Here is a 21425-nt window from a genome sequence, read left to right as displayed (position 1 = left end):
TAGTTCTCCCTGTTCACCATGTGGGTCCTAGGGATTAAATTCAGGTCAGCAGGCTTAACACCCGATGTTTTTACCCACTGACTCACCTCAGCAAAATGGTCAGGGGTTGGTTTTTTTGGTTTATTTGGTTGGTTGGTCTTTTGGGGTTTTGTTGTTGTTGTTGTTGTTGTTGTTTTTAGTTTTGTTTGTTTGTGGTTTGGTTTTTTGAGACAAGGTTTCTCTGTGTAGCCCTCGCTGTCCTGGAACTTACTCTGTAGACCAGGCTGGCCTCAAAATCAGGGATCCACCTGCCTCTATCTCCCAACTGCTAGGATTAAAGACATGTGCCTCAATATTTGTTTCTTTGACAAATATTGTTTTGGTTTGCAATTTTTATATTTTTGGTGTAGTCTATAAGCTGTTTGTACATTCTTGATATTTAATTAAAACATTTAAGAGACAGGCATGAAGAAGAAAGAGTGACATTAAATCCTGAAGCAGCAGAGGAAAGCATTGATGAGCTGGCCTGGGTCAGAAGAGTTCATTCCCTCCAAGAACTTCTACTGTCCCTCCTTGGTGGACAACCTGCAACTCTAGCCTTTAGTAACCCACACTACACATAATTCTTTGGGAGATGAGGCCACAGTAACTGTAGTAACACCCTGTACAAATGCAAGTACTGTGGAACACAGACACTGTGGGAAGTGGTGCTGGTGTTCTTGACAGTTTCTGATATCCATGGCAGAGGACAGATAATACATCCCAAGTCAGTCCCATGCCAACAGCCAACCTGGGAGACCACCCAGTTTATGGACCCAGTTGCCACTGTTCCAACCTCCCATGTGTAAGGGTAACTAGATGATAGGGTTAGTGCTACTTAGGCAGGGCAAAGAAAGAATAGAGCTGACTACAGGAAAAGGGAGAGCAGGACCATGCCCTCTGCCCAGCCTCTGGGTATAGTCTTCGGCCATGTACAGGGAAGGAATCCACTACAAAGTCCCCAGCTCCAACCCTCTCCTGGGGACCTAGACGATGCTCAAAAGCCAACCTGAAATCTTTTGGACTAATGAAAGAAGTCAGTCTACACCTGACCACACCCAATTCCACTCCTTGCCTTCTGCCCCCACCAAAATTTCCAGTCAATGGCCCTTTACGTCTCAGTTTTAAACTATACCCCCAACACAGGCAAATGTTTTGCTACTCATTTTATCTCACTTTGTTTTGTTTTGTTCCTTTTTTCAAAGCTTCCCCCTACCACCCACCCCACCCCACCCCACCCCACCACCCACCTCACTTTTTCATTAAGACTGGGTCTCAGTATACAGCCCTGATTGGCCTGCATTTCTCTGTGTAGACCAGGCTAGCCCCAAACTCAACAGAGATCCATTTGCCTGCCTCCTGAGTGCTGGCATTAAAGAAGTGCACCATCATGCCCAGGGAGGTGAAGTTTTATTTAGCAGATGAGCTCTGCACCTTCATCTCCTCTCTAGCCTTGTGATCCTGATACACAGCAAAGCCTGCCTGCCGGCCTCCTAAGGGACCAAGCATCTCCTTCCACCACCAGGCCCTGTACCTAAAAGAAAAAAAAATTCCCCCTTGCCCTCCAAGAGCCTAGATGATTGTCTGACCATCTAACCACAGAAAGAGGAGGGCAGGATGGGACTGGATTCCACCTGTCTTTAACAAAACTTTCCCTCCCTTGACTTGCTTATCATAGATGTACCTCGGATGAAGTAGGGTTGATTGCTGAGAACTAAACGATGGCTCGACTCTTACATTCCCTGAATAGCTAATTCCAACCCCCTCTCACAGCCCAGACCTCTTAAGCTTTGGCTCCCATCCACGGTGCCGCTGGTGCTCCTTCCACAAGGCTCAGAAAATTAACTGACTTTCTTCCTATGCCCACCTGCCAGGCTCCTCCCCCCACCCCCCACTCCTTCTTGACACGCCCCACCACCACCACCAACCGCAGCCTCCCTACCAGTAACCTGCTCTCTGTCCACAAGAGGGCGATCCCTCCACACCCCAAAGTATCAACAACTGGGTGTGGTGTACTTTTCCAGAGCCACTGAATAGAGCCTATACTGAACAGCATGGAATGGGGGTGGCCCACCCGGGGACCCTCTGGCTGTCCAACAACGTGGTAAGACCAGGACACTGCTGGAGAAGAAAGGTTTTTAAGAAATACAGCTGTTGCTGTTTATTTGCCCCACCCAGAGCATGGGAAGACCATTTAACGTCTTAAGTGGATTGGAGAAGGGGTGGGTAGTAAGAAGTGAAAACAGCTATGGTCTCCACATGAAGTCCAGATCTTTGCCCTTCGGGGCTTGGCCAGGATGTTGTCCAACTTGGGTTAGGCCTTCCCTGGAGGAATAGCAACAAATGCTGTCTCCATGACACCCAGACACATCACACACAGCTTCCCCCACACCTATGATTTAACTGTACACAATAGACAGTTACTCCGTTGGCCATCTACTCTGATAGGGATTGAGGGTTCAACTACGTTCCAGGGAAGTAGCCCCATGAGTCATTCTGCAGGGACAGGCTGGGTCAATATTGACAGAAAGGCCTGATGCCGCATCTGGCATGTCTCGGGACCCCAGCCCTGCCCTGTTTGCGAGCACCTCGTGAGTCACATGTGCGTGGAGCTGCCAGCTCCTTAGCTCAACAAAAAGGACCCCATACCTGACACTAGGGACCGTCTCCTACAGTCTCCTCCACCTCCAACTGGAACACAGGCAGCTACGGAAAACTCAGTCATCCTGTGTCCCTCCCTGCTCACCTCAGATGTGCCTCTCCCCACGCCTCCCTCATATAACACACAAACACACAGTGAAAAGGTGGATTGCCCAACGTCAGGGCCCACCTAGTACTCCCTGTTTCACCACACCCAGACCAAAGTGTGTCTGCCAGGAGACTGCTGGGACTACTGCAGACCTGCCTCTAAAGGCCACTTTCTCCTGAAGGTCACTTGATTGAGCCTTTGTTTAGAGTGGCTTTGCCTAGAGGGGCCTCCTCTTCTAATACCCATAAAGATTCCTGGTCAGCTGGCAGACCTGGCCTGGTGGGCCAATGAGCTACTACTCCCAGAGTTTAACTGTGACTAAGACCACTGGATGGTGGGTCCAGCAGCAAGGCAGGAAGCAACTGGAAATCAGTGGGAAGCCAGAACACATGAGTAGGCATAACAAAAACGAAATATTTATTGTATAACTACCCACCACTGGATTTGACCGAGAGAGGCCCCCGGAAGTCATCTCAACGGTCCCATTTTATTTCAGAGCTTCATTGTAGATCAAAGCCAAGGCCCCCAGGAAGGCGACATACTCCTGGAAGTTTACTTCCTGATCCTTGTTACGGTCCAGATCATCCATCAGCCTTGCAATTTCAGCATCCTGCAGCTTCTAATACATTAAGAAGGAGAAGTCCACACTCAGTGGTGGCCAACACCCTAGATTCCTTACCCCTTCCCTGGAAGTCCTCTCTCAAACAAGTGCTCGTTGGGACCAAAGATGGGCCTTCAGCTTGGGTTTACCTTGATTTACTCTCCTCAGCCCCTGCTCCTCCCTCAGGGGACAGGGCAGCATGGAGGCATACGAGCATCCCTCCACAGGAAGTAAGATCAGGAACTGTGATTAAATGCCACTCAGATGAGAGGCAGGAGGGGGAACCGGGACAGGGGCTACTCACGGAGCCAATGGTGAGCTCCTTCTGGATCAACTCCTTCAGCTCCTTCTTGCTCAGGGTGTGCTTGTCACCTTCCTTGCCAGAGTACTTGTGGAAGATGGCCACGAGAAGGCCAATGGCCTGATCCAGAGGGCATGCCATGACTGATCACTGGGCTAGAAGAAGCTGTTTGACAGAGGGGCTAGTCAGTGCTGCTGATAGCAGAGAGTTCTCTCACCACCCCCCTGCCTGAGGCAGTCAGTCTCAAGCCAACACAGGTGGCAGCCGGGGCAACTTAGGTGAGGGATATAAGAATGGAAGGGGCTTTGGGATCTGTGAGCACTGTCCTCCAGGGCTTCCAAGAGAACTAGGGCATATGACTGAGCAAGGAAGAGAATGGAGAGTGCCCCTGGGCACCTCCTGACATAGCCACACACTGGGACGATGACACACCCAGGGCAAACCCTCCTGCACCCCAGAAGAGCAGACTCAGGTTGCCGCCCCATAGGGATGCATTAGCCTCTGGGTTTGCCTGATACAACCCACCTAATCATGGCTCTCCCTGCCTCCCTGGGCTCCGAAAACTTGGATCCCAATGCATTCCACCCACTGAGCCTGCAGAGGCTGACGGGGGAAGGAAGTGGCTTAACCCCTTGCCCAGGAGCAGAAAGACCCTAGAGGGACCCCCCAGCGAGAGCTCACCGCACGGTCGACAGCGAAGCGCCAAAGGAGTGGTCGAGGGGATGGAATGTGTCGCAGTCTGGCCGGCCTTATAGTGGCCAGCATCCGTGAGGTCCGCCCAGGGAGTGCTGGCACGCCCCGACCCCACCCAGCGCCTGAGGCAAGGCAAACGAACATCCCAGCCCCCTCAACTTTCCACGCCCCTGTTGCCTGGACTGTCCAGGATTAGGAGCGGAATGAGGGAGTTTAGCGGGCCCTAACGGGCCCAAAGGAGACCAGTGCAAGCCAGAGGCATCAAGTTTTCTCTAATTCCGTGTTTAGTTTTCCCTTCTGGCACGTGACTCGAAACTCTGGCTTGTGTGCTGAACCTTCTGCCAGCCCGAGAGCAGTGTCCTTAAAGTTAGCATCAGTGTGAGGGGGACTGGGAACCACACTGATGCTGTTGCCCTCTAGTGGCAAGGTCCCCAAGTGAGGGAGGGGAAGCAGTCTGTCTACCACATCCTCTAAGAAATGGTTCTCACTCAACCTGACTAATGCTGCGGCCCTTTAATACTGTTCTTCAAGTTGTGGTGGTCCCCCAATCATAAAGTTATTCTCGTTTCTACTTCATAGCTATAATTTTGCTACTGTTATGAATCTTAATGTGTATATCTGTGTTTTCAGATGGTCTTAGGCAATTCCTGTGAAAGGGGTCTCAACCCACAGGTTGAGAACCACTGGTCTAAATCTTGATATATAGCTAAAGACGTTGATCCCAAAAGGTAGAATTTTGAGCCTTGTATCAAAGGGGGCATGGGGAAAGAACACAGTCTAAAAGATTTTAAACAGCATCCCCCACCAACCATAAATTTCTAGCAACATCACTCGCCTCCTCCCACTCACTGCCTGGATTTTCATCCTTAGAGCAGCTTATGCATGAATGTGCACATAGTAGAGCCAAGCCCAGCGAGCATTCTCAGTTACTCATCTCAAGTGAAAAGTTTTGAACATTTTCTCCTGGGGTGGGGGGGGGTAATGGGGAGGAGTCTTGAGAAGAGGAAGTTGGTAGGGTGTGGGGAGGGATTAGCATCCTGAAGTCACTCTTCAGTGAGTAATGGGAGGGGTGTTCCTGGAAGGGAGAGGAGAAGGGCTCCTGGGGTGGTCTCCTGCGGGCTATCCCCAAGTCAGACCTGCGGGACCATCACTGCTGGGCCACAGCCCATCCCTCTGGCCTCCTAGCTCTCACGGCCTTTTCTCTTGTTTTCTCTGCATCTTTGCTGTCTGGGCAGCTTTGTTATTTTACAGGAGTGCAGAACAAAGTCAGGACACCTCCAACAATGTCCATGATGAAGGACTGCCAGTGAAGAGGGATGAGAGCCCAGCTCCTGCTATCCACAGACCACCTGTGTGTGGCCCAAGGCTTAGTGGTCCAAAATGTCTGTTCTCCCCTGCCTCAGCCAAGACACAAACCACCTTAAAACCAGTGCGTGTAATGGATAAGGCTTTATTTCTCTGCTGGAAGGATCCATCTGGGAGAAAGAGAAGGGCAGGGGCCATAGGAGGGGCAGTTAAAGAGGCTGCAGAGGTCAGGATCAGGAGCTGCCAGTGTCCTGGTCATTTGTTGTCCTCTAGGAAGAAGTCATTGTAGGCCATGCACAGCGTGGTCAGGAACACAGAGTACTCCTTGAAGTCAATCTCCTGGTCGCTGTTTTTGTCCAGGCTCTTCATCAAGTTATCAATGCTGCTCTCCTTCATCTTCTACAAGGGCCCAAGAGGAGGAGACTACTCAGCAGCCCAGCCCCAGCCCACACCTTTACCACAGGACCATATTCCAAATGAATTACAGTAGGAAGGCTTAGTCTAGCCTTTGCTCCTGGGACATCTTCCCATCCAAAGAAATAATAATCTGTAATTCATACCAATTCCTACTGAAAACAGCTTGAGGTCTGGCTATGTGGCCCTGAGCATCATCCTGAGCTAAGTCCTAGACTTATCCTGCTTGCACTGTAAGGCCAAGCTGGTAAAGGATCCAGACATCACCACTCTCTGTAAGATCAGTATACTGGAACTGAGAACCCAGCATGCCCCCTACCCTAAAACCTGGCCTGGCACCAGATGTCCTCCTCCCAGTTTGGTCCCTGCACCCTGGCTCTACTAGGAAGTTGAAGACAGAGCCTTAGGGTAAAACAAGGAGATGCAAATTTGTAGACCCTGCTTTCCCTCCATTGCAATCAGTTCTAGGTCTCCCTTGGATGCAGGATGTTGCTAGTCATGATGCTGGAAACTGCTTCTCTGGAACACGATCCTGGTCCCCAGACTGGGCTCCTCCCCTGGGGCTCTGTCCCCCTAATTAGCACCAGATGAACCAGAGGTCCTCCCCTCTACCTTTATTAGCTCCAGGATAGCAAAACAGTTTCTGGGATTGACTGTGTATGTGCCAGGCCAGGTGTGGGGGCACTCAGAAAGCAGAGGCAAGTGGCTCTCTGTGAGCTAGAGGCTGGCCAGGTAAGAGACTACAGAGTGAGTTCCAGGGCAGCTAAGTCTACACAGAGAAATCCTATCTCAAAAAGAAAAGGAAATGTATATGCTATGGTAAACTTCACATGCCTCAGAGAGAGAGGTCACAGAGGCCTAAGAAGTGTGGCAGCTGCTTCGCCACTGCCCGTGGACATACTCCAGGAACCTTGTCTCCAGGGGGACACTGGTATTTAGGACTTCATTGTAAAAATAAATAAGAGGTTGGTACCCAGGCCTAGAACTCCAGCTCAGTCCCAATGGACAAGGTCTCGGATATTTCCAAGGTTCGGTTATTCTATGGAGTAGACCCTCACATCAGCCTATCATGGCCATCCAATCAGATTCAAAGCTCTCTCCTTCTCACCCCATGTTCACAAATCAGCCTATTAGTCTATTTGTTAGCATCACTTAGGACCTTGGCTCTGCCAGGCATGGAGGATAATCAAGAAGGATCTCTACCCTCCAGTCGTACACAGCCAAACCTAGCACCCCACATCCCTCAGACCCTCAAGATCCCTAACACAGGCTATGCAACCCATCATCAAAGTCTCCTGTATCCGATTCCTTAGCCTCCCATGGGCAGAAGTCCATCCCCAGACTCACCTCCTCCTTTCCAGAACAGAGGTCTAGAGACTCGATAGCCAGGGATTCCCCAGCTCTTTCCTTGTCTCTGGCCCTTCCGCAGTCTGGCACTTAAACTGCTTAAACTACAGTACCCTGAGAGTAGGTGGGTATCTCCCAGAAGGAGTGCTCAGAGCATGTGGTGGGATATGGAAGGATAGTCACCTACCTCTGCAAGACTCAGCTCTGTCTTGATCAACTCCTTCAGTTCTTTCCTACTCAGGGTCAGCTTGCTACCCTCTCTCCCTGAATATTTATGGAAAGTGGTGACCATGGTGGTCAGTGCCTTCTCAAGAGGAGTCTCCATAACGATATGTACCCTGGACTAGGAGAGAGGACAATCACAACACTGGAGAAGCTAAGCTTGCTCCTCACCAGTCATGCATACCCAAAGACCCTCTTGCAAACAAACCACCACTGACAGGAGTCCACAGTGAGACCAAACTCCACCAACAAGGGGAAAAAAATTGTGTGTGTGTGTGTGTGTGTGTGTGTGTGTGTGTGTGTGTGTGTGTGTGTGTGTGTGTTGTAATGAGAGCCATGGCAAACACTATAACAGCTAAAGTTGTAAGTCCAACCCCCAAAGAAGGTGCAGCTTCCCTGATCAAGACATGCTGACAAAGAGAGTATAGGTTCAGGTAGAACAGATGAAAGGGTCAGGATTTGTCTCTTCCCTACTCACTTCCAGCCACAGTTCTCACCTAGTCACCCTCCTTTATCCTGAGGCACCTGAGATGGAGTGTCTCACAGTAAAGGGGGTCAAAAAGAAGTCCAAGGGTCAGAGGGGGCTGGGGCTGAAACTGGGAGATAAGGTCTCAGCAGGAAGTAGGAGAGAGGTGACTGGACTTGCTCAGTAACCTCCAGTCTGGTGCCCAGAGAGCTGTACCCAAAGCCTGGCAGGGGCAGGAGATGAGGGGCAGGGCTATCAGCATGGCCAGGATCTTGTAAGAACTAGTTCTGGAAGTTAGGTTTGATTATTGATGGTCTCAATTCTGTCAGTATAGCCACTCCACCAAAAGAGCAGACAACTGAAGCTTGTGGGACGCAAAACTTAAAACACATTCCCCTTAAAGAGGAAGGAAGCAAAGCCCACAGAACCAGGGGCTTTTGCAGATCCTGTAGAGAACCCGGGCTGGGTGGGAGGGTGGTTGAGAAACTGACAGCCTCTGCCTCCAACCCAAGAAGTTCTTGGAATGGGCAGGACCCATCCTTCATCTCCTGCCACTCAGACTGTCGGCTTCTCACCTCACAGAGGCTCAGCCAGGACCAAAACTCAAGGTAAGGAAGAAACTCTGAGCCTCTGCAGGGACATCTGGCTGGTTTCCCCCACACACACACCTCTGACAGTGTCTCACAATGTATCTTAAGATAGCTGGCCTCAAACCCATGATCATCCTGCCTCATCTTTCCTGCTGCCAAGGTTGGATCTCAGGGTATCTTACAGTCACAATTCCAAGTCCTCTGTCCTGTCCTCCCCGAGCATGCTCCCACTAGCAAGGCCAGACCTTCCTTGTGGAGGGGCTCCATGTCTTGTCACAGTTTTCTCCCCCAGACTGACCCAGCAGAAATGAAGGAGGTCATCTGAAGGAAGGACTCACCAAGGAAGAAGTGAACCTGGAGAATCTATTCTGCAGCCACAGCCTCCCCACTAGTGCCTTTATTCCCTCGTCCCCAGTACCCAGGAGATCAGGATGGGTGGAGCCAATGAGAAGGGTCAGAAATATGAGGGCTTCCAGACAAGGTTGGAGGGAACCTTCGCTGGAAATTTTGACTTGCTATTTACAAACAGAGCTAGATATGGCACATGAAGTTACCCATGACACGTATTTTCAATAACAGAAACCATTTTTCCTATGAAGCCTCACCATCTGGTGAAGTAATAGGCAGAGAAAGGGAAAGTCTCCAGAAAAAAAATGGTAAAAGGTGTGGGTCAAACACAGGGTAACTCCCCATATGCTAGGATAAACGCCACACTGAAGCCTTCCATCTCTGAATCCATTCCAAAAGCAGAAAGGACCCCTCTTGGGATGGGATCAGTGAAGGAAGGTAATTTCTGCCAAGGACATGGCTAAAGTCACTAGCTAACATAAAGTGAAAGATGGAAAATAGTTGTTGGAGACTTCCTAGCTTGGAGAACTAAGAATCCAGGATTGGGGGAGGTCCAAAGGAAGGTTTGGGACTGGAAAAGGGATTGAGAGTATGAACTGGGGAGGAGGCTCAGGTTAAGGTACGATCATTGGCACAGAGGTCAAGACAAGTTGCCTGTGTTCTGCAAACACTCACACTGAATCTAAGAACAGAATTGGGTTAGGGGCATAACACTCATCTTGGCTGAAGTCCCATGCTAGCCTTCCTGTTTTCTCTCTGCTGCCCCCTTTGTCATCCCACCACAACTATTACACTAGTAATACATCTGGGACTTGTCTCTAAGCAACAGGAGTTTCCGAAAGTAGAGTGATGCAGAAGGATGCTCTAGGGAGCACACTCCCAAGATGGGCAAATTGACTGGGAGTGCAAAGAGAGGAGACAGGCTTAGCCTGGACCTAAGTCTCTGTAGTCAAACTCCAAGGGAACATCTGAGTCACCTACCCCAGTCCTCTGAGGCTAGAGAGAAAAGCACAAAATGATGAGAAAGGAAGCCTGAGGTCAAGAGGACCAAACCTGCCAGCCTTGGGACGGCTTCTGTGCACCTTTCATTAGGCATCTCCATATCACCCAGGGAAGAGCTTGGCGTCTAATCTCAGGCCATCCTCTTCACCCCAGAAGCACTGCCCTTAAGCCTATCCCAAAGGGAGGCAACGTTATGTCTTGTGCTCTAGGGTGGGAGGATGAGGAGATGGGGATCTCAATTCTATTTATTAGGTCCTATGGCCAAAATTACGTCTCTAAAACTATGGTCACCTCCCCATCATCTCCTTCCCTCCCACCTAGCTACTACCCCCTGCCTCCTTTACTCTCCCTGAGGTCTCTTGTCTTCCTCTAAGCAACCTGATTCTTAGTAATAGTAGATACTATCATAGAATAGTAGATAACCTGGGCTGGAGAGATGGCTCAGTGGTTAAGAGCACCGACTGCTCTTCCGAAGGTCCTGAGTTCAAATCCCAGCAACCACATGGTGGCTCACAACCATCCGTAATGAGATCTGACACCCTCTTCTGGTGCACCTGAAGACAGCTACAGTGTACTTACATATAATAATAAATAAATCTTAAAAAAATAGTAGATAACATAATAATAGTAATGGTAATCGCTTGTCCTACAGCCTCTATGGGAGACACTATGTTAAGAAAATGACTATTTCAGTCATCCATGGTAGCATATGTCCATAATGCCGGTGCTGAGGAGGCTGGCAAGGAGGATCAGAAGCTCAAGGTGTGAGAGAGAGAGAGAGAGAGAGAGAGAGAGAGAGAGAGAGAGAGAGAGAGAGAGAGAGAGAGAAAGAGAAAGAGAGAAAGAGAGAGATCCTTGTGCTACTACGAATGACCTCCCTCTATATTACCCTTCTTCATCCAACCCTTCATGGACAGGAAAGGATTGATCCAGTGTTTGAAGCCAATGAGCTAGATGGGGTAGCAGGCCAGGACCTGGCCTATAAATGTCAGGGCTGAGTGCCAGTCCACCTCTCCATTCTTCTCTGGCTTCAAGACTCCTTCCTCATGACTCAGGCAGGCCTGTTGTCTTCTCTCCAGACCCCAACCAGCAGCAGATGTGACCTTTAATCCCATCCCAACTTCAGTTTGAGCCCAGAGGCAGTGCTGGAGAGAGGAGGGAGAACTGTGGGCTGGCTAACAGCACACATCTGGAGCCTTTCAAGCTAAGCCTCTGGTGGTTTCTGCCTTTAGTGTTCCCGGAGTTTGCTCTGTTGCATATATAGGAGCACGTAAACACACACAAACACACACGCACGCACACATGCACGCATGCATAAGCACGCACACACAAATACATACTTGCAATGTACTCAAAATAAGCCACCCACCCCTCCCCAACCTTTTTTAGTTTGGCCCCCACAAAGCTCCAGGTCAACTTCCAGCAGTCTCTACCACAGCCCTCAGCCCATAGCCTCCAGTCTCTCAGACAACAGCTAATAGTTTCAAAACCTTTTATTGAATTTGCTCAGCACTGTGCACATGTGCGAAGAAGCCAGAGTAAGGCACTATGCTCACAGCCAACAGGGAAGATCCCCCACTGGCAAACTACACCCCAACACTTCATCTGAGGAGTCTTCACTTCTTCCGGGGCTCCTTATCTGGGCAGCCCTCAAAGAATTCATTGCACATCATGGCAATGCAGGACAGGAAGACACAGTACTCCTGGAAGTCAACTTCATTGTCCCTGTTGCTGTCCAAGTTGCTCATCACCTTCTGGAATGCAGCTTCATCTGTCCTTTTCTGGCAGTAGAAGAGGAGCAATTAGAAGCCAACTCAAACCAGATATTTGCCTCCAGTCAGGAGCTCAGGAAGGTTTGCAAGCACTCCTTGCTAGCCTCGGGGCTAAACTATGGGATGAACACATGGGATAGCTGGGAAAGGATGTGACCACATCTTCCCCGTGCTTGTTTTAATTATCTTAATAGGAAACTGTCATAATAGTGATCCGTTAACTAATATAAGGTGTTATTGAGAGGATAATCTGCAGGCATTTGTGTGCCTCCACGATCATGTCTTCACAAATAAAAACTCGATTTCTAGTGCCCATCTCCGGAAAGACAGCCCTGATCTAGGCTGTGGTTTCAGACACTGACTGCCTAATGTGGTTGTTTTGGTTTTCCTCTGCCTCTTCAGTTATCTTCATCCTAAGCCTGTCTCAGCTGGGGGCTAGTGTGAAGTAGGTGGTTCATTGTGGTTCCGTACCAAGCACCCAGAGCAGGGATATATGCCAGCTATAGCTAAGTACTGCATCAAGACTAGTGCCTACCAGCCCCAGCCTCCTCCTGCAGATGCATCACGTGTGCAATACACAGGCAGGACCCACTTACCCCCAGGAAGCTAGGCAGCTCCCTGGTCAGTAGCTCCTTGAGCTCTGTCTTGTTCAGCTTGAACTTGTCACCCTCTTTGCCTGAGTATTTGTGGAAGGTGGACACAATTACATCCAGGGCCTCCTCCAAGGGTCTTGCCATGGTAACCGTTGAGACCTAAGGGCAGGAGACACAAAAGTAACATTCTCCAACCCACGCCAACAGTGTGTTGAGAACTGGATATGTGTTGCTGAGCATGACCCAAATCACACTCATTCTGTCCCCATTTTAAGTGCTCTATCCCAGCCAACTCTCTAAGAGATGGACCTCACCCCCTGGGGAGATCAGAGGAATGGGACCCATTGATGGCAAGAAGGTCACATGTGCTCTGGGCTCTGAAACCTGCAAAGCCTACCCCTCAAACTCTGGAGATCCATGCCAGCACCTTTCTGTGCCTCTCAGTCCTGGCCTCAACAACAGCAGTTTTCCATCAGCTTACTCACTCCCACAGCTCAACCACAAGCACCAGGCCCTGGCCCATTCTTCTCCCTCCCAGCGTTGGGCGCGGCTGCTGGCTGCCTGCCCAGAGGCAGACAAAAAAAAGTGGAAAAACCCCAGCTGCCTAATAGGAGTAAGATGAAGTGGCAGAGGTAGGGATGCAAGAGGAGAGGGTGGGGAAGCCAGGCTTTCTTGGCCTAGGTGCTATATGTTCATAGGGCTATTAAAAATAAGACACACTACAAACACGAATGCCTGCAGGAGGGTGCTGGAGAGATAGCTCAGTGGGTAGAGGTGCTTGCCACCAAGCTCCAGGGCCTGAGTTTGATCCCCACAGCCCACATGCTAGAAGGAACAGATTGACTCCCACACAAATTGTCCTTTGGCTCCCACAATGTCGCCTTGGCATTTGCTCCAGCCCAACCCATACGCTCATACACACAAATAAAAACTGTAATTTAAATACTGTAAAACAAAAAGGCCTACTGATGCCTTCGCTTTGCTTCCTGTACCCGAGTGTCCACACACTGTCTTGTATTACCCAGCAACACGAGTCAGCATCCTATGCATGACAGTGACTCCCAAGCACCACCAATATACACTATAGCAACATGCAAGCCAGCCTCAGTATCTCAAAACCTCCGGGAGCTCAGATGTAGCCATTTATACACTTTTTTTTTTTTTTTTTTTTTTTTTGGTTTTCATTCTCGTGAAAAACACACACACACACACACATACATGAACCTCCACATCAGAATCTCTCATCTGGATTTATTAAAGACATCTGTTCCCCCAGCAGCCCCCCTTTCTTCTACCCTAGCCTCAGCCTCTAATGCCGCTAGCAGTGCTATCAGACCAACACAACTCACCAGACCAAGAGAGAGGAAGTGCTGAATAGAGAGGTTTGGGGAGAGCCCAACAATCTGACCTATTTATACCCTGCCAGGCCCTGCCCATGCAGAGGATGGGGGAACATGGATACTGTGCTCTTGCTGTTGGTTGATGTAGTAAATGTCATAGCACCCTCGACCAGCCCAGTCTGGGAACCAGGCTTCCTGCTCCCTCCCCAGCAGGCACAATCAAGTAGTGAGTGAGCTCCAGTGGGCACGGCAGAGACTTGGATGGGGTGGACACCACCAAGCAGCCACAGCTCAGCCAGAAGTTTAGGAAGCTTTGAGAACGGGCAACCTGGACATGAGGTGTGGGCCACAGGAAAGGAGATGGAGATGTTATGGGCAAGGGATAAGGAGCTGCCCTGGAAATATGTGGCCCAGGAACGAAGGAGGTGACCCCAGCCAGTGGGACAATGTCAGCACTTCCCTCCAGCCTAAACAGCTTCTTGTCACAATCAGGAAGACCCAGGATAGAGGCTAGCAAGTCAGGAGGGACCTTGGGACCACCCCAGGTATGAAGTAGGAGCTATACCTAGGAGGCCATGATGGAGTTAGGGTGGCAGTGTGGCCTGGAGGTTTTCGAATGGATGGAAGCTGGAGTAAGGATATTGAGGAATGACAGGAGCATTCGGGGTTGAATGTTCAGCTTGAAGAAGAGAGTTAAAGAGGAAATAGGTAAAAGGGGGAGTCAGGATTAATCTCTAAGGATAGGGTACAAATTCGGGGATTGAGTGAAGGTTAGATGGAGGTTTGGCTTTGGGCTCCCACAACCATACTCTCCTTGCAGCATCTGGTCAGAAGTACCTCCCAAGGAGCCCCTTGTCCTCCTTGAAAGTCCAAGATAAGGACTTCTATCTCAAGACAGGGGACAGAGAGAGACAGAGACCCTCCAGTCTCATCTGATAGGACACGTGTTACCCCTACCCTCCTGAAATGTGTGCATTTCTACAGGGCCTGACACCGCTTTGGGGGTCCATGCCTTCCATGGTAAGCCTCCTACCTCCAGTAGTAAGGAGCATAAAGGAACAAGGACTCGGTCCCAAGGCCCAGTGTGTCCCATCAGAAAAAAACAAAAGTAAGCCAAGAAGACATTTCTTTATTGGGAGTTGAGGAGGCCCCTGCCACAGCGGTCCCAGTTGTGTGCACATGGCTGAGCAGAGATGTTCTTCCCTTCCAAGAAGAGAAGCGGCAAAGGCTGGCTACTGTCCCACCCCTCACAAGCTAGACATCCCTAGGAAAGCCTCGAAAGCTCATGGGTAGCTGGGTGGGGTTAGCACATCAAGAACTTGGCAAGTCTAGATTGAAAGGGGTACCACAGAGAGAGTGGGAAGGGTGTGGCTACACACCCAGGACCACCTCAAGGACAAAGATGGAGGACTGGAGCAGACCCTGCCCTTCTGGGATAGCGTACACCTTTGGATCAGAGGCTACTGGGGGCAAGGAGGCTCAGGGGGGCACTCTTTGAAGTACTCGTGGCAGTAGAGACAGAGGCTGGCAAGTGAGCGCACGTACTCCCCAAAGTCCACTTCGCAGTCTTTGTTGGTATCCAGAACACTCATGAATTTATTGTAGTCACACTCCCGGAACTCACTCTGTGGAAGGGATGAGAAGGCAGGGTCAGGAAACCAGAATAAGGAGCCAAAGTAGCTTCCCACACCACTCCCCTCCGATGGTTAGGCTGCCCCATTCCAAACCAAAACCCTCATGGGGCCAACCTCATCCTACCCACCTGATAAGACACCCATTTCAGTCCCCCTTCCCAGCCCTGTGTCTCAGCTCATGTGCTACCCTATGCTGCTGCTTGGCCCTAGGCCACGATTTGCAGAGTCCAAGTGGGGAGAGATATGAGGTGCTCACCGGCGTCCAGGTGGGCAGCTCCTTCTGCAACAACTCCTTGAGCTCCGACTGGCAGATCTTGTATTTATCCCCACAGCGCCCTGCATACTCCTGGAAGGTGCACACGATGGCAGCTACTGCCTGCTCCAGGGGCCGGGTCATCCTCACTGTCACAAAACAAGGGTATGACTCGCAAGGAATCAATTCACCTCCCCGCTGTGCCTGTTGTGATTTTTCTAGACAGAAGTTTCAGTTCCCTGACATCACCATAAATTCCTCAGGAGCAGAATATCTACCACCTTCACCCCAACTGGGAGCCTCCCTCTGACTCTGACTCCCTCCCATCGTTTCCCATCACAACACCTGGGAATTCTCAGTCTTTTATTGGGCACCATTCCATGTGATGCTGCCCTTGATCCTAGAAAGCCTCTGCCTTTTGGAGACCTGGAGCGTCATCCTGTAAGAGCTTGCACAGGAAGCCCTGCCCAGGGCTTCTTTGTCCAGATCCTGGTGAGGCTAATGCCAGAGGCAGTGGTGAGGCCTGACAGGACCCCTCCACCTCACTATGCCTCCTACCCTGAACTCAAAGAAACTGCAATTGAGGACCCTCATTCTATTGTGCACTCTGAAGCCCTGAGCGAACTGTTTCTCTCTGGGTCTCAGTTGTCTTATCTGCAAAGTGGGATAATCTAGCCTCACAGGCCTAGTCAGAAACATGGACCAGGTGGCGTCTGCAGAGTCCACCAGTTCATACATAGATCTACTCATCTATGACCTACTCCATCCTTTAGCTATCCTCCCATCCCCCGGGGGACCTCAGAAGGCTTTGAGAAGAGTCCCCCACTGAGATGGAAGGGAAACACTTCCTAGAATTCCTTCCTTCACCCCACATCTATTGTCCCCTTCCATTGCCCATGCAGCCTGGGCGAACCCTGGGCTGGCAGGGAGGCAATGGAGTTGTTTCCATGTGAGTCCAATGACTCACTCCTGACTCCCTCGGGGGACTAGAGTCCTCCAACACAGGGTAGCCAGAGCCAAGACTCTTCCTGGTGAGTTCCCTCTATGGGGAGCAAATAGCTAGCAAGACTGTAGCTGGCAGGAAAGTAGGAGAATGGGGCTGAAGTGTCAAGCATTATGGGGGTCTAATTCTCTGTGATAGCCTGGCACTGCAGCAAGGATCCATGTTCCCAGAAGAGGAAAGCACCATGATCCTTGGAGAGGAAAGAGGGGTGATCCCAGGAGCTCGGCTCCTCTGAGCCCTTCTGATTCCTCCCAGCCTGCCTGGCGCCACTTCAGTTGCTATTTCAGAAGCACAGGGCTTGAAGACTCAAAGGAATCCTCTCTTCTCCTGCAGCCCTGGCCTGTCCCAACTCGTCCCCAGGAATGAAGCAAAGAGTCAAGGAGCAAAAGCACGGAGCTCACTAAGGGCTACCCCAGAAGCATAGCTGGCTACTGTCCCCCCCACATCAGTACAAGATCGTGGCTGGGCACACTACCCAAAACAAACTTCCTTACAGCTCCTTAGTGTACAAGGGACCCTCTGAGTCCCCATCACCTGCTCACATCAGCTTTCTGCTCCCATATCCAGACCCTGTCTCCAGGAACAGGCTACCTGTTGAGGGCTTTCTGAGCTGCCCCAACTCCGAGCCCAATGCAGTTCCCAAGCAACCATACTCACCACTGCTGCTGTTGCTTCAGCTGTAGGAGCCTACCAACTGGGTGTCCCTATTTGTAGCCTCTCGAGAGATGAAGGGAGCAATTATAAGGACCCAAGTAGGTCAACGCTGAGGCTGCCCTCAGGGTCCCCTGCCTCCATCCCTCAGTAGCCTCTATTACAGGCCCACCGCCCACCTAGCAACGCACACATCAAAGACCCAGTCAGAGTCTCAGGCACCGCTCCCCTACTCATTCCCCCCTCTGCCCTTCCCCAAAGCTGGGAACTGGTAACAGCTTCCTGCTTGCATCTTCCAGCTACACACATCCCTCTACTGAGCTCTTTATTGTGAAGAGACCAAGAATACAAAATGGGGACACATCTTGGGCTCTCTTAGGGTGTACCTCCAGAGAGTATCTGTGCAGGGGAGACCTTGGGAGCATCTGGCTAAGGCTCCTATTTACAGGTGAGGAGTCTGAGGCCATGGAACACCCTCTCTGCCCAGCCTCCAGAGCACTGAGTGTTGGGTGGCCTTTGACTGTGAATTGCTTATTTCGCTGGAGGAAAGGAGGTATTTTTGAAGCCTAGAGAGAAGGCTGTTCTCTGAGGCAGCCACCAGCTGTCAGGGCTTGAACTTTCTTGCCTTTCTGCTCCAAGTGATAATGGATGAACTTGGGTCACAGATTCATGAGAAAGCTGGCATGTCCCCAAGCTCCAGAGCTCACAAGGTTCCACTGTTGTGTTCTGTGCTGGGGCGAGTGACTTTCCAGGCAGTCCTGGGGCAGAGTGTTCGTTTTTTGGCTTAAGCATATTACCCCATGGGGTTCCAGGATCAAGTCTCTACTTATCACCTCTGTGAGCCCTGGGCTTCATCTTGTGTCTTTTCCCCCAAATCATCAAACCCAAATTTGAGAGTGGGTATGGCCAGAGCCCTCAGGGTGCCCGCCCTGCTCAGCTTCACAGACTTTGCCATCACTTGAGGTTTTCGGTTTTGTTTTTGTTTTTTAAACAAGTTTTTATTTGTTTGGTTTGGTTTATTGTTGTTTTAAAGATCTGATTTTATTTTGAAAGATTGTAATTTATTTTCCCTTATGTGTCTGTCTGTGAGTGTTGTCTGTATTAGTGCAGGTACCTATAAAGGCCACAGGCACTGAGTCCCCACAGAGTTGGGGTTACAGATAGTTGTAAGCCCCCTGATGTGGGTGCTGAGAACCAAATCTGGGTCCTCTGCAAGAACAGCAAGTACTCTTAACCTCTGGGCCATCTCTCCAACCACAGAGGAACTCGTTTTGTTTGTTGAGACAGAGTCTCTCTACATAGCTATCTCCTGGCTATCCTGGAACTCACTCTGTAGACCAGGCTGACCTTAAACTCACAGAAATCTGCCTGCCTCTGCCTCCCAAGTTCTGGGGTGAGAGGTGTGCACCACCATGTCTGGGCTTAATTCCTTGTTGGTCTTTGATGTTTGAACTTGATCATTTTAATTCTGCCTGGCATTTCTGGCTATTCTTTGTTTTCCCCTGCCATTCTTAGCTGGCATGGGGGAGACCACCACTGACCAGACATGGAAATACCCTCCTGCTGCTTCTCTGTTCTCTCCCACCCCAAAGCTTCTCCATTCCACAAGAAAAAAAAAAAAAAAAAAAACACAACACCCAGAAGAATACAGGAAGGAGAAGAGAAACCTGGCTTCCTGGCCAGTGACAAAAAACCTCATGCCTGTATGGCCCTCACCCTGGGCTCGGTACCCAGCTTTGTCTGGGACACAATCTCCTCTTCGAGGTTGCCAGGCTGTGGATGAGGGGAGTGGGCAATGGAGGCAGAAGGAAGTATGAGTTGTGATTAACTCTGTTTTATTGGCAAGGAGTTATGAGCAGTCTGAGACACAGGACGGAGAGGGTCACATGGCCGCAGAAGGAGGGGCCAGAGTAGACCAACAATTAATTTGCTTCTAGGTCAATGACTTAATCTCATCTGTGTTAAGCCTCTGCTACCAGCTACCTTAAGCATGTCATCTCTGCTCTTGTGACCTGATTTTCCTCATTGATGGAAATAAAAATAGTAACCATCTCATAAGGCTCTTGTGGAGTTTGAGTTAGCACAAGCAAGGCTCATGGAATAAACACTGCTAAAATACAGTGAAGGCTTGGTAAATGTTAACTCCGAGAGGTAACAACTTGCCCGGAATCATATGACTAATGAGTGGCAGGCTTGCTAGTCACTGTTTATACAAGTAATTAGAGGCACTGATACTAGGCATCGGGGGTATAGCATAAACAAAACAGACACAGTCCCTCTCAAGGGAGATGACAATCTAGTGGGAGAAACAGACAATAACAAAGGAATGTTTAATAGGCTGGACGAGCCCAGCAGCCTGGCTCCTGAGCCCACTTTCTTATCCAACAGCCCTTCACGTTTTTGGGCACAGCCACAGCCCCTGAGAACACAGCTTCTCTGTCCACCGAGAGAAAGCTGGGAGAGGCCTAGAGGCATGCCTTGTTGGAGACATGGAGTTGGAGAATGCACATGGAAAGAATGCTTAATTGGGCCTTCACTTAGAACTCCACCCCACCTCAGCACCTAACTTCACCATGTCTGCACTTTACCTTGTTAGAGACTTAATTTCCTATCTCAAAGATTCCTACCGTAAGAATCCTAAGTATTGCCATATATGGGGGAACATGTATTTTATCCCAGCACTTAAAAGGCAGAGGCAAGCAGATCTTGGTGAGTTCAAGTCCAGCCTAGTCTACATAGCAAGTTTCAGGCCAGTAAGAGCTATGTAGTAAGACCTTGTCTCAGAATTTTTTTTTTTTTTGCAAATACATTTTGCTACTAGTTATTGTGGCAATGTGAGTGCTCTGGACTCTGAGTTCAATTTAATATGAGTTTCCCTGGATTACTGGGGGGAAGGGGTTAGACCCCATCCTTCCTCACCAGGTCATCTTGCCCACTTTTGCCTCCATAAAGATGATAGCAATGACTCTAAACTCTCTTCCCTTGTACCAACCCCACCCCCCCCAAAAAAAGAACAAAGTTTCTGGAATCTTCCTGCCCTATTGAAGTTTCCAGACTCTTCCCTAAATCCTTTTTCTGCAGTGGTCCCAGTGCACAGCAGAGGACCCCAGTTCCAAGGCCTGGACTAGAGCTATCTTCCATCTTTCTTGCTCTTTCCTGTCCACATGCTCCATTCCCACCCTTAGGCTGAGCCTAGGACCATGGCTTCTCACTTTGCATAACTAACTCCCTGAGGACAGGAGAGCTGACCGCTGGAAAATGTGTCGTGGCTGGAGACTGAGAAGCTTGGCCTCAAGTGTGCAAAGGGTGAGCACAGATGCTAGCCGATCTGGCCGGACTTCTTACAAGCTAAAGCTCTGACTCTCCTCACTATCACCACCATCGCCTACGATCCCTGGAAAATACATCACCCTTCTAAAGGACAGCATCTGCTCTTGCACCTCAAGGGGAAAAATAAGATAGGGTGTCCCAAGGATCTGGACACACTATTTACTTCTGGCAAAAGGTCCTAAGCCCTTTGTCTAGAGTAACCACCCATATCCAATAGCCCCAGGAGGCTAAATTAACTTAACTGAAACAATAGACATCCTTTCTGATCTTCTGAGCCATGTATGGAGAACATTTGGAAAGGGGTATCTGATTACTGAGGCCAGTGAGGAAGCTAGAGTCAGAACTGAAGCTACAGTATTGGAACTGGGAGGTGAAGAGAGAATCTAAACCAAGAGCCTGCAGAGGTTAGACCTATCACTTGCTTTGACAACCAAGCTGTGTCCATTGCACAGATGAGAAGAGTGGGTTGGTGGAGAGATGAAGTGTCCCACATGGGAACTGTAGGGTACCAGCTCACTCCATCTTCTCAGAACCCATGACTGAGTGCCGTGTGGGTTATGAGAACCGAGCTCAGTTCCTCTGCACAAACAGTACATGCTCTTAAGTGTGGCGCCATTTAATTCTAGCTTTGCTGGCTCCTAGTTGACTTTGAACATCAGTAGCTCTGGAGGTGATGAGCTGGGCAGGTCTTGTGCTAGTGCGACTGACATCTCTGATGTTTGGTTTAAAATGATAGAAGCCACATAGGGTACTTTTCAAGGTCTTACTTGAAAGCCACTTTACTGACCTTCCA

At 49.9% G+C, this 21425-nt stretch overlaps 4 protein-coding genes across 17 annotated transcripts in view; all 4 read right to left on the bottom strand.

Annotated features, from left to right (window-relative positions):
* Positions 1 to 3162: 3162 nt before the first annotated feature.
* S100a6 (S100 calcium binding protein A6 (calcyclin)) lies at positions 3163 to 4683 on the bottom strand. The gene is made up of 3 exons (NM_011313.2): positions 4351 to 4683; positions 3673 to 3834; positions 3163 to 3386 (listed from the first exon to the last, which is right to left on the bottom strand). The coding sequence occupies exons 2-3, from the start codon at positions 3808 to 3810 to the stop codon at positions 3255 to 3257; spliced, it is 270 nt and encodes an 89-aa protein (NP_035443.1). The 5' UTR covers positions 3811 to 3834; positions 4351 to 4683; the 3' UTR covers positions 3163 to 3254.
* A 1109-nt stretch (positions 4684 to 5792) lies between these two features.
* S100a5 (S100 calcium binding protein A5) lies at positions 5793 to 11097 on the bottom strand. Of its 4 annotated transcripts, none has more exons than XM_006501180.3 (3): positions 10946 to 11097; positions 7616 to 7771; positions 5793 to 6066 (listed from the first exon to the last, which is right to left on the bottom strand). In XM_006501180.3, the coding sequence occupies exons 2-3, from the start codon at positions 7751 to 7753 to the stop codon at positions 5923 to 5925; spliced, it is 282 nt and encodes a 93-aa protein (XP_006501243.1). In that variant the 5' UTR covers positions 7754 to 7771; positions 10946 to 11097; the 3' UTR covers positions 5793 to 5922. The 4 variants fall into 4 exon arrangements, with proteins under 4 accessions (XP_006501243.1, XP_006501242.1, XP_006501244.1 ...); XM_006501179.1 differs by lacking the exon at positions 10946 to 11097 and adding an exon at positions 9045 to 9148; XM_006501181.2 differs by lacking the exon at positions 10946 to 11097 and adding an exon at positions 8148 to 8206.
* A 434-nt stretch (positions 11098 to 11531) lies between these two features.
* S100a4 (S100 calcium binding protein A4) lies at positions 11532 to 13807 on the bottom strand. Of its 3 annotated transcripts, none has more exons than NM_011311.2 (3): positions 13771 to 13807; positions 12425 to 12580; positions 11532 to 11837 (listed from the first exon to the last, which is right to left on the bottom strand). In NM_011311.2, the coding sequence occupies exons 2-3, from the start codon at positions 12563 to 12565 to the stop codon at positions 11673 to 11675; spliced, it is 306 nt and encodes a 101-aa protein (NP_035441.1). In that variant the 5' UTR covers positions 12566 to 12580; positions 13771 to 13807; the 3' UTR covers positions 11532 to 11672. The 3 variants fall into 3 exon arrangements, with proteins under 3 accessions (NP_035441.1, XP_006501240.1, XP_006501241.1); XM_006501177.3 differs by lacking the exon at positions 13771 to 13807 and adding an exon at positions 12849 to 12946; XM_006501178.3 differs by lacking the exon at positions 13771 to 13807 and adding an exon at positions 12819 to 12916.
* A 1063-nt stretch (positions 13808 to 14870) lies between these two features.
* Positions 14871 to 21425, bottom strand: part of S100a3 (S100 calcium binding protein A3) — a 42351-nt gene continuing 35796 nt past the window's right edge. For 8 of the 9 annotated variants that reach the window (XM_017319509.1, XM_011240047.1, XM_030252482.1 and 5 more), the window contains 2 exons: positions 15652 to 15797; positions 14871 to 15386 (listed from right to left, as the gene is read on the bottom strand). In XM_017319509.1, the coding sequence (XP_017174998.1) occupies positions 15222 to 15386; positions 15652 to 15792 (306 nt within the window). In that variant the 5' untranslated portion in view covers positions 15793 to 15797 and the 3' untranslated portion in view covers positions 14871 to 15221. Of the gene's footprint in view, positions 15387 to 15651; positions 15798 to 17308; positions 17364 to 21425 lie in introns of those variants that run through there. The other variant, NM_011310.3, reaches the window with a different exon arrangement.

The sequence above is a fragment of the Mus musculus genome, chromosome 3, assembly GCF_000001635.26.
Source record: "Mus musculus strain C57BL/6J chromosome 3, GRCm38.p6 C57BL/6J".
Taxonomy (NCBI): Eukaryota; Metazoa; Chordata; class Mammalia; order Rodentia; family Muridae; genus Mus; species Mus musculus.
The sequence above is the reverse complement of the archived record's forward strand: the minus strand, read 5'-3'. Positions and strand labels throughout refer to the sequence as shown.

Coding starts and splice junctions, on each gene's coding strand:
- S100a6 (NM_011313.2), bottom strand. CDS start 3,810: ATGGCATGCCCTCTGGATCAGGCCATTGGCCTTCTCGTGGCCATCTTC. Junction 3,387..3,672: donor AGGAGCTCACCATTGGCTCC/GTGAGTAGCCCC, acceptor TTAATGTATTAG/AAGCTGCAGGATGCTGAAAT.
- S100a5 (XM_006501180.3), bottom strand. CDS start 7,753: ATGGAGACTCCTCTTGAGAAGGCACTGACCACCATGGTCACCACTTTC. Junction 6,067..7,615: donor CAGAGCTGAGTCTTGCAGAG/GTAGGTGACTAT, acceptor GGGCCCTTGTAG/AAGATGAAGGAGAGCAGCAT.
- S100a4 (NM_011311.2), bottom strand. CDS start 12,565: ATGGCAAGACCCTTGGAGGAGGCCCTGGATGTAATTGTGTCCACCTTC. Junction 11,838..12,424: donor AGCTGCCTAGCTTCCTGGGG/GTAAGTGGGTCC, acceptor TTCTACTGCCAG/AAAAGGACAGATGAAGCTGC.